The sequence below is a fragment of the Brachyhypopomus gauderio genome, chromosome 6 (genome assembly GCF_052324685.1).
Source record: "Brachyhypopomus gauderio isolate BG-103 chromosome 6, BGAUD_0.2, whole genome shotgun sequence".
NCBI lineage: Eukaryota > Metazoa > Chordata > Actinopteri > Gymnotiformes > Hypopomidae > Brachyhypopomus > Brachyhypopomus gauderio.
The window spans coordinates 24,085,983-24,101,540 of record NC_135216.1 but is presented as its reverse complement, the minus strand read 5'-3'; the positions used below and the strand labels follow the sequence as shown (position 1 = coordinate 24,101,540).

The following is a 15,558-nucleotide window of genomic DNA, read 5'->3' as shown; positions in this document are numbered from 1 at the left end:
GTAGAAACACACAAACCCACAGACACGAGTATCACTGCCTGCCTTCCCCTGAGCCATAAAACGTCATACCGACGGCGGATGTCGAAAGTCTGGGCACATGAAGTTTGCAGAAGAGAGGCGAACTTGACAAGCACACACGCACCTCGCTCTCCCCACCGCCCGTCTCTTCCGAAGGCTCGGCACAGGTCTAATTGTCCGGGTCCCACTTTCTCTGTTTAATTAGACTGATGTACGGCGTTGTCCTTGCGCAATTGCATAAAAATATCCCCCCACACCAGCGCAGAACAAATGAGTCTGCCATTCAATTGCTCCATATTATTATTTTTGAAAAATGAATGAATTATCCACTAGGAAATAATTGTCATTCCGAGAGGCTGAAAAAGGGGGCATTATCATAAATCACGTCTCATGAAAAAACGAGACAGACACTATTAATCAAGAGACTATCTGAGTCTCGGTAGCAGGATGATAAGGTCTGAGCCAGAGTGAGCACTCCTCCCGGGGCAGTTGCCCCAGCTCCCCAGGGGAAAATAAAGTGAGATCCCATCCAAAACACAACCCACTTAATTACATTAAAGGTTATTGTCAGTACATCGCACAGAGGCTAGGATACATATTTAATTTGACCTTTCCTCTCTCCCTGATTTCACCATTCGTTGTATGCAACACATGCAAAGGGGGTAATTCATTAAGGAAGGCACCCTCTCTGCAACGGGGCACATCTCTGATTGTTAAGGCAGATGCAATCCATTTGTCCTTCCGGTTTTCAGAGAACGCCTGGCACGTACAATGGAACCTGTTTATTTTTAGAAAGTTCTGTGCCAGTGATGGTCATGGTGATCGTGGGTAATGGCTTGAGTGACTTCAGTGGCACATGGCACCAGTGGCGATAGTAAGAGAGGGGTAACACAATACAAATGAATGAGACCTATTCAGATGAAAACACAAACACACCCGCCCACCCTCACACACACCACACACCCCAAACGAAAAATGCAACATACTTGCTGGGGGGCTTCTGCAGAGGTTGGACATCAGTTCCTTTGAGCCCATTTGACTCTAATAACACTGCAGGAATAAGGGGGCCAGTTAAGAATACAAATAAAGTACTAAAATAAATAAATAAAAATTTTAAAAGTTAAAATTCCTTTTCCTGAAACTATTACATAAGGATTGCAAGTGCAAATATACATGAATCAAATGTCTCCAGCCACTATTCCACAAATTATTTTGGAACATAGGAAATATAGAGGCCAATTAAAGTTTTACTTATGTGAGTAAACAAATAATTGGTCTCAGGGTTCCAGATGTTTCATTCAGGAGAGGCTGCCAGATGGCTAGCCCGAAGGGCTTCAATATTAACCCAAACATATGTGGAGAATCTGAAGCAGCCTATATTAACAATAATCAATTGTCCTTTTAAAAATCGCTCGTGCGACGTGGGTCTGTGGTGTCTCCCACTTTCGTCACAAAGCTGGTAGCCAAATTTACTATTCATTTCCCACATCATTTGCTATTTAATTTTTGGGCACTTTTCTTGCCCGTGTATGTAGCTAATAGCTGCCATTCAACTACACTGGTTAGCTTCCATGGAGCAAGGCTGTGGGTCAGGGTTCCCCACTCCCAGTTTGTAGAATGAGACAGTCACTTATGATCAGCAGCAGATCATCATTATGTGTTTGGCTGTTCTCTCCATCAGTCTTAGTCTGTATGCTGCACTACACTGTGCTGTACTGTAATTAAGCCTATGTACCATGTCTGCTCCTGCATCTAGAGGAATGCCTGCTACCATAGCGTGGTGCCATTACACACAATACCAGCAATAATTGGTGTTTTACAGCTGCAGGTTAAGCCTCCTGGTGTTCGAGAGGCTGCATTACTCTACGGTGTACTGCAGTATCACTAACAGCTTTCTACGATTTTTGATGGTGAAGTCGCAGTCCCGGTACGCCTGGTGAGGGCACCTACGTATCTCCGATGTGTTACATGCCACATGCGTAGGAAGAGACCATGGTCTGGCAGCTAGAGCGGTCCCCTACTCTTACCCACGTTGCCTTGCCTTCTTCACACGTACACTACAATGCATCTGTCTGATTAAGAAGCTTCAGCCATTTCACCAGCCACCCAGGTGGCCCTTGTTGATTATACCGACAATAAAGCCTCAAAATCTGCCAAGTCCTCCTCTTCAGACATGAAGTGTGGCAAGGAAAGAAAGCAAGAGTGTTATGATGTCACTATGGCTTCTCTGGTGAAGGTGAAGGATGATGAAACAAGTTGTCAAGCGCTCTGGAAGTATGCCACCTGTTAAACAAAAGTCATTGTCAGAGGAGCAGGCAAGCTCATCTAGACCCCTGTAATGTCCATGAGGACAAGGATGACTTTTAGCAACCTGAGTGGAATTGATAATTTGACATCTCCCCCCCCCCCCCTCACTTCTTGGGGGCCGGTTTAGGCGTTAGCTCAGGACTCCTGCATACGGTACACCAAGCGTTATTTCTGCAGGTGAAAAATTTGATGCACTCACATCAAAAGAAGCTCATTGGGTAGTTACACCGTGGCCGTGGTTCCTTGTTGGCAAAGAACATTCATGTCCCAGCAAACTGTGCTGAACAACTTCCATGGCTTAAGAAGGTCTTTTGTGCATTAGAAGGCCATTGTATTAGTGGCAAGCCTCAGAAACACCACTGCTATGTTTATTTTGTACAGACATCATGTACCGAGCACACCGGAAACACTGATGACAGACTTTCAGTCCTGCACATCAGTCTGTGGTGGAGCTGGAAGGCCATGCTCTAAATGTAGCCAAACACACTGGGAAGCTCCAGTCACAAAGGCAAGCCCCATTTTTCTGTCTGTCTTAAGACCTACTCACAAGGCTTCTCTCAAAGTCACATCCAGACATGGAAGAAGTGTTCTGCCGTTCTGCAGATCCTGTCCACAGTGAGTTTTGGTTGCCGGCTACATTTGAAAAGCCATCCGCCCACGTTCAAGACGTTCAAGGCTGTTCTAGTTTTTCATATGTCAGACATAGGGAAGTAACAGACACTATAGCAGGAAATAACCTTGCTCCTAAGACAGCGAGCAGTCAGAGAGGTAGGGCAGCTTGAAGAGCTCAAACACAAACCCCAAACTCGAATCTATTTGAGTTACATTCTAGTTCTAAAAAAGGATGGGGACTACGACCCTATGAGACTGCTGAATTGCTAACTCCACCAAGTTCGAATTAAGATTTAAGATGATTTAAGATGTTCTCCATCAAGCCTGAACTTCAATATGTGCGAAGAGGAGCCTAGTTTACAAACATGGATGCCAAAGGTTCAAACTTGACTTCCATATACCTATTCATATGAACCATTGGAAATTTCAGATCTTTGCATTCCTGACAGAAACTTTTCAGTACGTCTTTGAGTATGTGTTCCTTCATAGCCATGGCCTCCAAATTTTGAGGTATTTGGACAACAGGACAATATATTCTTGATCAAAGAAACAGACCGCAATAAATAAAGCATCCCTGTAGATCACAGACAGAATATAGGCCTCATAAGTTGCAGAAGAATCAACTAACAATTTCCTTGCCCACATTCTATCTGAGCTTCATCCAATCTTCACAGCCTGGGTGAAGCATTTTCTAGATGTGCTCCATGTCTCTGGAACTCTCTCCTTGTATGCCTGCAAGTCTACTTATCTCTCCACATTTAAACCCAGTCTTAAAACATCCTCAGCCTTCCTCAAGCTTAAACTATCTCTGACTTTCCACTGTGCTCTGTCCGCGTCTTTTTCAATGCCCTTACCTTGGTATAATTATGTCTGTTGTGTATTCTGATGCCACTGTACATATCTAATTATAAGCACGTTTGAGTTCTACAAAAGTGCTATATAAACCTTAATTATTACCATTATTTTTATTATTATTATTATTATTCAACTGTGGTGCAATTTACAGAACAAAAGAAGTGTCATGTGACATATTAAGATGCTGCTTCAGTAAACTTTTTCCACACACTATATCCATAGTCAGGTATTTCTCTCCTGTTACACAACAGCTTCCTCCAATCACCACACATTTTCAAGTTGCAGCTCACATAACATCACAGGGTGGTACAACACACTCAGAGGTCAGTGCACATCCTTCTGATGCTCGAGCTCACAGACATCCATTATTGGCCGGTGTCGCTGTGATGTATGGGGTGAAAGGGACAATGCCACCCCTCCATCCCTAAGATCACAGCCAATTTTGCTCTCTCAGATTCCCAGCCCCAGATGGCTGCAGCAGCATCTGAGATCAAACTCATGATCTCCCGATGAATAGTCAAACACTTTTCGCTTGCACCACTTGGTTGCTCAATACACTTTACGACCTTGACGCAGCAGCTTCAAAGAAGATCTGCTCCCAGATGTTCCACCGGGACTTAGTTCACTGGTCATATCTTTCCTAGGGTCCTCGAGGTACAGAACGTCTTGGTACGAGATCTGTGTCACACGTCAGTGAAGACAGACCTGCTTTTTTAAGGCAGGAGACTCAATCTTGCAACCCTATTTCAGGCACAGTGCATCTTCAAGACTAACTACTTAGAAATCTGCCCTGTTTTATGATTATGGTAAAATACCATCTATCCTTGAGGTACTCTGCCTCCATGTGAAAGTAGTTTGGGACACTGTAGAATGCATCCCCAGGCTTCCCAAGTCTTAAAAGGAGCTCAGAGACTATAGCAAAGAAATGGTCCATATATGAATACACGGCAGCTTGATATAATTCTAGGTACTTTGAGCACAGCTCCCTTCGTTCCTACAATATGGATGGACCACAAATAGCTATCACTGAAAGCTGCCTTCTTGCTTACTATAGCTTCAGCCAAACATGTTTAGGAGCCTCATTCTTTATCTGTGCATGCTGACTGGTACCATTTTAAACCTAACGCCCTAGAAGTTGTCTGTGCACAAACCCAATCGTTATGCCAAACAAACTCTCTCTGCTTGTAATTTTCGTCAGCTGACTGAACTGGACTAATTTTGTTGCCCATCCTTTTGTTTCAGAGGAGGATCAAACACTCGGTTTTCTTTGCCCAATGCAGACTCTACAGCATTATGTAGTCTGTATTAATATTTTTCATTTGATAGACCAGCTGCTTGTCATATTAAGAGTATACATGGGCAACATTGTTCCAGTAGGTGGTCAAGGTCACGAGAGAAGTGTGGAATCATGCAGGTTTCTTGTTCTTTCGCCCCGGGAGCGCAGCAACCTCGTGGGCCCTGCTCGAGGGATCTGTACTTGCTGACATACCTTAAGCACCATATTCAGTTCTGAGCAGCTAAGATAACTTACTATATTCAATAGAAGTCCCTGAAAGTTGTAACTGACCACATAGTGCATTCTTATTTAGAGTTATCCTGTGTGACGTTTTGGTATATGGTACCTCACTTCTTCGGGCTAGCTGTCTGGCCGCCTTCCACAGATGAAACAGAATGTGGGATTATTGATGTAACCCTGTTTCTTTGAATGAAAAAAATCTGCTAGACTGCCATCACTCCACATGTAACATGTGGGATTAATAATGTAAACAAATGTGTGCTGCACTATGTATTTATAATATGATGTGACACACATGATGATTGGTTTGGATGTGATCTACCTCAGAAAAATATGCACATGCTCATTTTAATATTTCAGCTCTAACTGTTTGGCAGCCTTTCATTCACAGAAACAAGGTTATGTCTATAACTGCACAATTGCTCAAGAGTTGGCCGTTATGCCTGAGTGAATGTGAAAGAAGTAGCTTAACTCTGGCAAATTCCAGTTGGTAACCTTTACATTTTTAACTAGTTTATGACAGGAATTTAGGAATATGCTTATCGTTTACAAAAAGAAATAGCACATCTCGCCCCTTTCAGAGCAGTGAGACGGAGCGCAAGGCTCAGTTGCTCATCCAGCATTAGCCTCAGATTAGCATCACCAGTTAGCGCAGTGGCAGCAGACAGTGAGCTGAAACTACCAATTTAGGCTGACATACAGAGTTAGCGCGTATGCTAATGGAGGCCTGGGGCCGCTGCCCCATTTCATTTGGACGCTCACGCTGAAGCAAGCAATCACTGACGACGTTGATTAGAACTGCATGTGTGGAGAGAAGCCTCTCCTGTATAATGTAGCATTTGGCCTCTGTCACCGGGTAGCAGGCTGGTTAGCATGAGCGACCTTCTCACGTACTTCTAAGGAACTCGTGCTGCCTGTCTGGCAAAAGAGCTTCCTGTCTAACGTGGTGGGGAAAAGCTCCCTCATTTAGAGAGTTGCTGATTGAACTCGACCTCGTTATTTTTAATTAAAGCTACTTTAGCACATTCCAAAGATATGCGATTGCAGCACACGCTTGTTGATTATTCTTGTAATGGTTTAGACAATTGTATGTTTATGCAAATGAATACTTCTCTGTGAGTGAAGTAGAGTCAGAGAACAACAATGACTTTTCTGTGTGGTTTCAACTGATTTTAGACAGAAAAAGCTGGTAACACAACAGATGGCATGTAAGTATTTTACATTTGCGTTGTGTGTACGTCCGTGTGTATTTTAAGGCAAGCTGGTTTGAAAATATGAGTGTCCAGTAAAGAATGGTCTTTGCGGTTTGCCTGGGACGTACTGTGACATACGCTCAGTGAGCATTTGACGGACATCGTGTTAGACTAGTGACTGCCGAGCTCATTAGCATGCGCAAATACATCTCCATAAGTGACATCTGATTAATAATGTATACAATTTTTTCACAGGTCACACACAAATATGTTTGTGGAGGAGAAAAAAAAAGAGGAACAGACTGTCTCATCCAAGGACAGAGGGATCGTTCACAAATGCATACGTACACACACACACACACACACACACACACACACACACACACACACACACTCACACTCACACACACGAGTGCTTTGAATTTAGTGGCTTGAACTTCACAATTTAGCCATAAATAACTTTGTTAGTCTTATGGCTGTGAGTCGTATGGCTGTGTGTACATCCGCCGTGTTTACGGTGTTTGTAGTTGTTAGTCTCACATGTGTGATGTGTGTGTTTGCGTGTGCTCTTTTACCTGTGTGAGATCTCATGTGTGTGCGGTAATGACTGGGCTGGCTGAAGCTCTTCCCACACACTGGACACACATGCTCTCCCTGTTGTTGACCTGACCTCACCATCCCTACAAAACAAACACACACACACACAGAGACAAAACAACACAAAAAGAGAAACTAAGTTGGAGAGGGAACACACGTGTAAAAAAAAAAAAAAAACACACCAGAAAGAGAAAGGAGAAAGAGAAAGAGAGGGAGAAGGAGAGAGAGAGAGAGCGAGGGAGACAGAAGCAAACATCATTAGTATGTCTAATGTGTCATTATGTGAGCTACCTTCAGGGCCTGGATGAGGGGCTGTCTGGCTGTATCATGCGAGCAGTTCTGACAGGCTGACGTGTACACAGCTCCACACGGCCGCATAAATTACCGCGAATTAAAAGCCTCGCCCTGTGATGTGCCCTCATCTACGCTACTATGTCACATGTCAGGTGTGCGGTACTCTTCCCTCTCCCTGCCCTGCCTCCTGCTCTCTCGCTCCCTCTCTCCCCTCCTTCGCTCTCCTCCTCCTCTAGTCGAGCAGCTGGATGCTCTTTTCCCGCCTGTCGCTCTGGCTCTGTCAAGCGTCGGCCGCTCGGGCGATTGGCTAGGACACCCGTGTGGCAGGATAAGGGCCCGCCGAGCTAACGGGAACAGAAGTGAGGAGCCTCTTCCGCTTCCCCTCAGGGCAACAGAGAGCGCCGTCGCGCGAGCCGAAACGCTAACCCCCCCCCCAACAACCTCCTGTCCTTCACACGCGCCTACAATCATACCTGCTCCGACCCCCCGCGGCCCTGTGCTGCCGTGGCGACGTGCCATGACCGAGAGTGTTGGTGGCAGAGAGGAGGCCGGGCTCTGCCCTTCGGAAACCACGAGTCCCGGCGCTATTAGCATGCACGTCCCGCGCTAACGGGCGGCGCAGAGCGTGGTACACACAATAGGAAAGCCCGGCGCAGGAAAGGTCACTGGATTGCATGTGACGTAAAGGGCTGAAGTGGAACCGGATGATATCGAGCGGGACAGCTGACAGAGACTTCCTCCATCTCCCCACAGTCCAGCACTACAGAGGCAGCGACGGTAGCCAACAACAACCTGGCAAATCGTCTTTGACCCGGTGGGGGTGTGTGGGGGGTTGGTTGGCCAAAAAAACCCAGAGATTCAGTAATTCAAAGCAGCTGGTGGCTTAATTTGACTCATCTTGCTCTTTCTCTCTCTGTCTCCTTCTCCGTGTTAGTGTGCATATCTGCAGCAGGGATGTGCTGGGGGCCCGTGGAGATTGCCTGCCACGGTCCTGGAAGCTTGTTGTTTAAAGCCACGAACACCTTTCAGCCATAGCTGCCTTAAGTGGTTTGAACACTTTAAGAGTTTGCATGGAGATGAAGACATTACTCAATAGTTCCATTAACCTTTCATGCATGTGTGTGTGTTTGTATGTGTGTGCATAGCTGTAGAATGTGTGTGTGTGTGTGTGTGTGTGTGTGTGTGTGTGTGTGTGTGTGTGTGTGTGTGTGTGTGTGTGTGTGTGTGTATGTGTATTGTTGTTGAGAATTCCCCTGCATTATTTTTTTAATTGTAACTTAATTTTTTTAAATATTCTTATTATTAAAAGTGTTTTTCCCTAATATTTGGAAAAACTGAAAAACATTCATTTGTAATTGTAGTTTTCATCTACAAGATGTCCTATAATTATTAGCCACAAAACTGAAGCAGCCAGTAATCAGTGTACAAATGCTCAAATAATCACTTTTAAAACACCATCAAACCCCCGACATTCAATCTTTTGATATTCTTTCATGTTAAATCACTTGGTTGTTTAAAGTCGGCAGACTGAAGGACGTTGTCATCATGAGCTACGTGGCCAGGCGGAGTTGTAATGAAGCACCAGCTCATTTCAGTTGGATTCAGCTGAAAACTGGATTCTTAATGCAAAAGAACAGGTCAAAAATTCACAGTGCCACCTGTTTTTCAGACCTGCATGGGCTACACAAACAATACCTGTACATTAAATGTATCTTTGATTGTGGCCTCTAAGCGATGCATTTATTATCTTTTATATACACTTCAGGTTCAGGTACATCAGGTTCATGGTCATATAAGCTCTAGAGGTTAAGTAGCTAACAGGACTTTTATTTTGCAGAATTAAACCCCTATGATGCCATTACAGAACCCACACAGTGATAGGCCTCTTACCTGCTTGCTCCATCATGACGTTACCGAAGCCCCAGTGGTGGTAAAGACTGGCCAGATCGTTAGGGTTGCAGTTCTTCAAGAAGCTGAATATATCCGTAAACGTTTCTGCACCATCCGCCGCCTGCCGTCTCTTGGGTTGGGAGTGGGAGGACGGTCCGCCTACGCCCAGCCTGCTCCAGGGGTCGTACCCAGCCGAGGCCTGCGCGTCCTGGGTCAGGGATTGGGCTCGGCCAGGGTTCTGTGGGACTTGGTGCGTGGGGCTCCTCTGGCCCGAGGGGCTGTGCTTGTTGGAGAGCGTGAAGCATGGAGCGTGAAGTCCCTCTTGGGGGAGGAGACTGTTCTCCGCCACCCTGCCGCCTGTCTTTGGGCCGCCGCTCGTCTGGGGACCCACGGACGGTCCCGCCGCGCTACTTCCCCCGGCGCCGCTCCGGTGGGCCTCTGCTTCGTTTCTGGGCACCCGGACCTCGTCCACCCGGGACCTGCTGGCCTTGTGTTTGTTGGGCCTCGGTGACGGGCCGTCACGCGGACCTTTGCCCGGCGGGACCTCCTTGGCCCTCTGAGGTCCAGTGGTGCCGGGCTCAGGGGGGCTGGTGCGGAAGGCACGGGCCTGTGGCAGCGAGGGGCAGTCCTTGCCCTCCAGGAACGGCGGGGGTCCCGTGCGCCTCTTGAAGTCCAGAGCCGACTTGGGCCCCCCGATGCCGTTCCTGGACGCCCACTTGGGGGCCAGGGCGGCGCTGTCCACCCGGTGTGCCACCCTCTGGTGTATCCACAGCACCTCCGGGTAGAGCGTGGCATGAGCACAGTACGGGCACTGGTGTCTCACCAGCCCGTTCTGGCTGGAGGCAGGAGCTCCGTCCTTCGGGTCGCTGGCCTCCGCGGACAGGTTGAGCAGGCTGGCGTCAACGCCGACCTCTCCGCGCCCTTTGCTCTCCACCCGGGTGGGGGAGAGACTCGGCCGGTGGCTCTGCTGGAGCAGGGCGTTCCTCAAGCGGGGAAAGCCCACGTGGCTGGAGGAAGGGGCGTGGCTATGGCCGGGTGTGCTGGCTAAGGCCTCGGGCCTCTGGTCCTGCCCCCTAATGGCAGCGTGATGAATATGAGAGTGTGCTGCCATGGCAAACTGCTCAGAGGCGCTGAAGTCACAGTGGTCACAGGTGTATGGCTTTTTATCTGCAGACACAAAAATTTAAAATATTAAAAGAGAATGTTCTCAACAGCAGGGAGGACAAGGTGTAAGTAACACCAGTGTCATGGGGCTGCCATAGATCACAAATACTGACATACTACTAAAAGTATATTTCATTGTGGATAAGAGAATGTACCAAATTCAGAAAATGTAAAAGCAAAAAGAAGCAAATATGTCACGTGTCCTCAGGATTCACTTCCAACAGTTGTGTTAATTATTATCGTTTAATTATTGTGGAAATCTGCTCATTAAATAATGCCTAGGAAGAGTCAACAAACTGCATTTATTTGGTCAGAAGGTAAATACTATATTTGGCCACTAGATGGCAGCAATCACCTGTATAAAGAGTAGCTTCTGGGCTTGCACTAACAAGATAGGCTATGCCTGATTTTAAGACTATTTGCCTGATTATTTACTGATATGGTCTATTGAGGTAAGTATTTGTTTTCAGTACATGAAACAGGCTATGTTCCTTCACTCTCACTTTATACCATTTCTTTGTGATTTTCAAAGGTCATGTTTGGTAACATAAGAGAGGAAAATTTATTATAAGATCGTAGGTCTCATTTCACATCAAAAGAGTAATTACTTGCATAATCTGTCACACTAATGGATTTGCATAACGCAGTGTATTTTCAGGAAACACAAATCATGTTTATAATAATAACTATAAAGCCAGAGATTCTGTGGCGCTGCGTTCAAGCATCTCGGCCCCCAGAATGGTGCCATGTGTGTGAGGTAGGGCTGCATCCTCCCACACATTCGGCTGAAGGATCATGTGAACATACGGAAGGCATCAGGGGGAGTAGCTGAGCAACGCCTGGCAACCCAGTCGGGACCCACAGCCTGGACACCCCCCCCCCCCCCCCTCCAACACTCACACTCATCTGTCAGGGAGATGTTTGTTTACATTCAGTTTGTCCATGAAGCAGCAGTAGCCTTCTCTCTCTCTCTCTCTCTCTATCTCTCTCTCTCTCCTACTCTCTCTCCTGATACCATCTGGTTTGTATTTAGCAGGCCCAGACTGGCCGCTGTACAGCTTTGCAGCTGAGTGGTGGGCCTCTCATATGAACTTCTCACAGGTTTAATCACCCAGCCTTTCCCATATCTTCTCCTGCACCGCCCACCCTCACTGACTCAGCCCTCCGTCCACAACATCTTGTTCTGATGGGTACAAACAGAGATGGGTGTGAAGGAGCTGGAAGATCTAATGCATAAACAAGCCAGAAAACATTTCTGCTCCATGTTTTTGTCTCGTGTGGCAACAGTAAAATGTTTTCATATGAAAAAAGTGAAATAGCTGCTTCAGATTTTCATTCTTTCCATGTCAGACCCTGAGGGATCTACTCTTCCTGTCCATGCCAGACCTTGAAGGATCTTCTCTTCCTGTCCACGTCAGACCCTGAAGGATCTCCTCATCCCTCTTCCCGTCCATGTCAGACCTTGAGGGATCTCCTTTTCCCGTCCATGCTCAACTATAATCACTATGGATACTGAATTCTGCAACCTAGCAACAGCTGTGGTTCATATTTAACTAAAGGTTCTGTATTTCGCACCGAATAATCAAAACAAACAAACAAACAAATAAACAAAAAGACCAATAATATGCTAGATGCATAGATTTATTTAACTTTAAGTAAATATAAATAGAAACTGTTGTTCTTCTATGTTCTTTTGAAAAAATACAGTATGTGATTAATTGTGAGTGACCTTAATTGTGATTAATTATAAAAAATCTCTCTTATTATATTTATTTTGATATTTCTACCACTAGTTGCTTGATGACTGGGGTTACCCTAGGTCATTATCTTTAGTGAATCACAGTTCCTTGGACTATAAATCCACCAGGGCTCCAGTTCAGTGACGTGATGAAGAGATGAAATGAAGAGATGAAGATGAAAACGGTCACCGTGTTATAATCCACTTCATCTTGACATGTACTCCACTTAAAACGGTGTATTACCCAGCAGGCACGTTATACACAATACTACAGCTATATAATCTGAAAATGGAAGCTGTTTTAGTACGCATGCGCACGGTGATGGGTCATACATAATTAACTAGGTCACACATGACCGACTAGCCCGGGAGTTGCAGTTTCACAATGGAAACAAATACCTCCTTTATTTGTGATGTGTAGGACCGGTGGCAGGCTCATTGGAGAAAATTACTGTGTCCCACACACCAAAACGCCGTAAAAAGCAATCTTTAGATTCAGAACACAGAACCTATAGCTCATGCCTGTACGGACAATTTATAGGCGCAGAATTCAAGCTCCGCTAGTGATGGGAAAGATCGTTTTGCACGGGTTTTCCATGGTTGAACTCAAAGAAATTCGGTTTCGCACGGTTCTGCCCTTGAGGGCTCCGTGTGTGTTTTCACAAAAGGTTTGCATAAAAAAGGGAAGCGCGGGGGAAAAAAGGACACAAAAATCTTCAGGGGTTGTCTTCCTGAGACAGGAAGTCCTGAAATAGCATCATGCAAAGAGGGCCCGCGAGCCTACAGTAAAACGAGCAGAAAATCAGACAAATCACCAGCGGCTAATGCGCTACAATAACTGCGAACGGGCCAACCAGCGGCGAGAGTGGCGCAGGGCCCGCCAGGCACAGGCGGAACCATCCGCAGCTGTTTGGGTTTGCTACTGGTGCGTGAACTGAAGTGAGAAGCAGACCGTGCTGAGGGAAGGACCCTGTCACGCCAAAACAAGGTTAACAGGGAAAAGACGTAGACTTTCTACGAAAGGACTCTCATGCGCGCACTAGTACTGCATGACACTTAAGTGTGGAGTTGAGTGTGTGTATTGATCCAGGGGTGAAGCTGCTATTCTGCTGACCTCACCGCTCTCGTTTAACAAGACACACACACACTTTAACAAGACACACACTTGAGCAGCGCCTGTCCTAAAGCAGGGCCGAACCAGAGACTTTTCGCGGCGGGGAGACGAGCGGAAACGGCTCCACTGATCGTCAGATATAAGGAGAGTGGCACGCGCTACTGCGGCGCTTCAGATTTCAGATGTACAAAGAGCGCGAGACCCCCTCATACCCCCCCCCCCCTGCAGACCAGGCTGCATTTCGGAGTTTCGCCACAAGATGTCGCCCTGCTCCATCATTCAGAAACGTGGATTACAGCGTCAAGGAATACAGTTTCCAAACGCTTGCGCATGTAAAACCTTTGACAATAACAATGTATAGTGTCGGTGTGACAGTTAAAGTTCTTCACCTTCAATAACTAACAACATTTTTTTTGGGGGGGGGGGGGGGGGGACGACACACGCTACAACATTACAACATCCTTTTAACACTAAAGTTCTTTCACTCAGACCATAGCAGGATTGTTGCTTAGTTTTAGCTGATAAAATCAAGCAGAGGGCATCGCTACTGCCTCTAGGGAATTGTGGCGCGCTTGTAAAGAGCCTGTAGATATCGGGGCACTGCTAACAGCTAATCCTCCCTCACATTAGCCACCGTTAATCCTTCACTTCAGTGCCATTTCTGGTCATCTAGGGCACGAATGTAGTAGAGCTGACATCCTGTCTGTTGTTTCCACTTCTGGTTATCTCTCGAGTGTAGAACGAAAACGTTTCACTTCTGCCTTTTCCACAACTCGACCAATCATCCCTGCCTCAGACTGCTTCCAATACAATTATCATTCAGAAAGAAAATATATATGTAGGTAAACAGATCCAGAATGTAGAAAAAGCAGCCTCTTTACACCAAGCAATTAATATCTCTGAATCAAACATGAAACTGTATGGTGTCAGGGCCTTTTGTACTTGTTATTGTTATTGCTAACTGTTGTAGAATCTAATTAGTAAAAATGCCAGGATGTTTACAGCCTGGAGATATTCATGCTGAAGATTCCTTACCTTCACAATGAATTTTCTGACTTTGGTTGTTGAGGTGTGTTGCTGATTCGCCAGGTTTTGGAAGACCAGCCTGTTTTTTAGCGAAGAGATCTTGCAGCGAGACCCCGTTGACGCTGCTGCTCATGCCTCCATGTCTTATGAGCATGTGTATGACCATCTGTTGCTGCGTTCGGAAGCCCTTGCCGCACTCCAAGCACTCCGAGGTCTTGCTCTGGGAGCTCTTCCGGCCGTGGCGGGGAGAGGGGCGGTATTCCGAGTCGCCGCAGGTCTCCGGGACGTTCCCGTCCCCGGGCGGCACTTGCCCGCTGGCCCGTTGGGGGTCGGGGCCGGCCGGGGTCGCCGCACCTCGCTTCTTCTTGCTGGGGTTTCCGGGCGAAGTGTCGAGCTGCTTCTTACGCTTCTCCTGCCTGAGCAGCACGTACTCCCCCTTCTCCCTGTCGTAGGCCACGTCGGCGTCGGCCAGCCTCTCCTCCCAGCCCAGGGCCTTCTCGGAGACCTCCACCACCCTGCCCCTGGTGGCCAGCTGCCAGGCCTGGTAGCTGCTCACTGGATCAAGTTCAGGGATCCGCTTGCCGAGGTTCCCCGCCGACACCTTCTCCGCGTCCCCCGCTGCCTTTAGGTTCAGCTGTTCCAGGAATCGCCTCTTGGTGAGCTGGGGGGAGTGGGCATGGGCGTCGCCCGCCCCCTGCCCCGCCCCATGCCCCGCCCCCTGCTCGGCACCCTTGTGGACCCGCTCGTGCAGCCGCAGGCTCTTGCGGCTGTGGAAGAAGTTTCCGCACTTGCCGCACAGCTCGTACAGGCAGGCGGCGTGCGCCATGACGCCCTCGTCCTGCGGCACCTCGTTGACGGTGGCCTGCTGCTCGGGGTCGCCCCTGGGCCGCACCCGGCCGCCGTGGCTCTTCATGTGGCTGCGCAGGAACCAGGGCTCGCGGAAGCGCCGGCCGCAGGTGCGGCAGCCGTGGTGGGCGGCGCCCTGGTGCTTCTTCTCGTGAGCTCGCAGGGACCACGCTCGCGCAAACACCTGGTCGCAGCGCTCGCACGAAAACTCCCCTTTCCCCGGCTCGCCCTCCTCCTCCTCATCCTCCGCCTCGTCCGCACCGGCGCCCTCCTCCGCCGTCGTGTCCTCCCCGCCCGCCGCCACCCCGTCGGGCCGGGCCGGCGCCTGCCCCTCGGCGCCGGCGTCGTGGAGCTCCTGCATGTGCAGCTCCAGCTCGGCCTGGCTGCG

General features: G+C 47.8%; 1 protein-coding gene across 1 annotated transcript in view; it reads right to left on the bottom strand.

The window, feature by feature from the left end:
* znf516 (zinc finger protein 516) overlaps nucleotides 1-15,558 on the bottom strand; it is a 41,143-nt gene that overhangs the window by 2,484 nt on the left and 23,101 nt on the right. The window contains 3 exon segments of the mRNA XM_077009841.1: nucleotides 7,077-7,181; nucleotides 9,283-10,449; nucleotides 14,334-15,558. The exon segment at nucleotides 14,334-15,558 is cut by the window's right edge and continues 36 nt beyond it. Coding sequence (XP_076865956.1) covers nucleotides 7,077-7,181; nucleotides 9,283-10,449; nucleotides 14,334-15,558 — 2,497 coding nt within the window.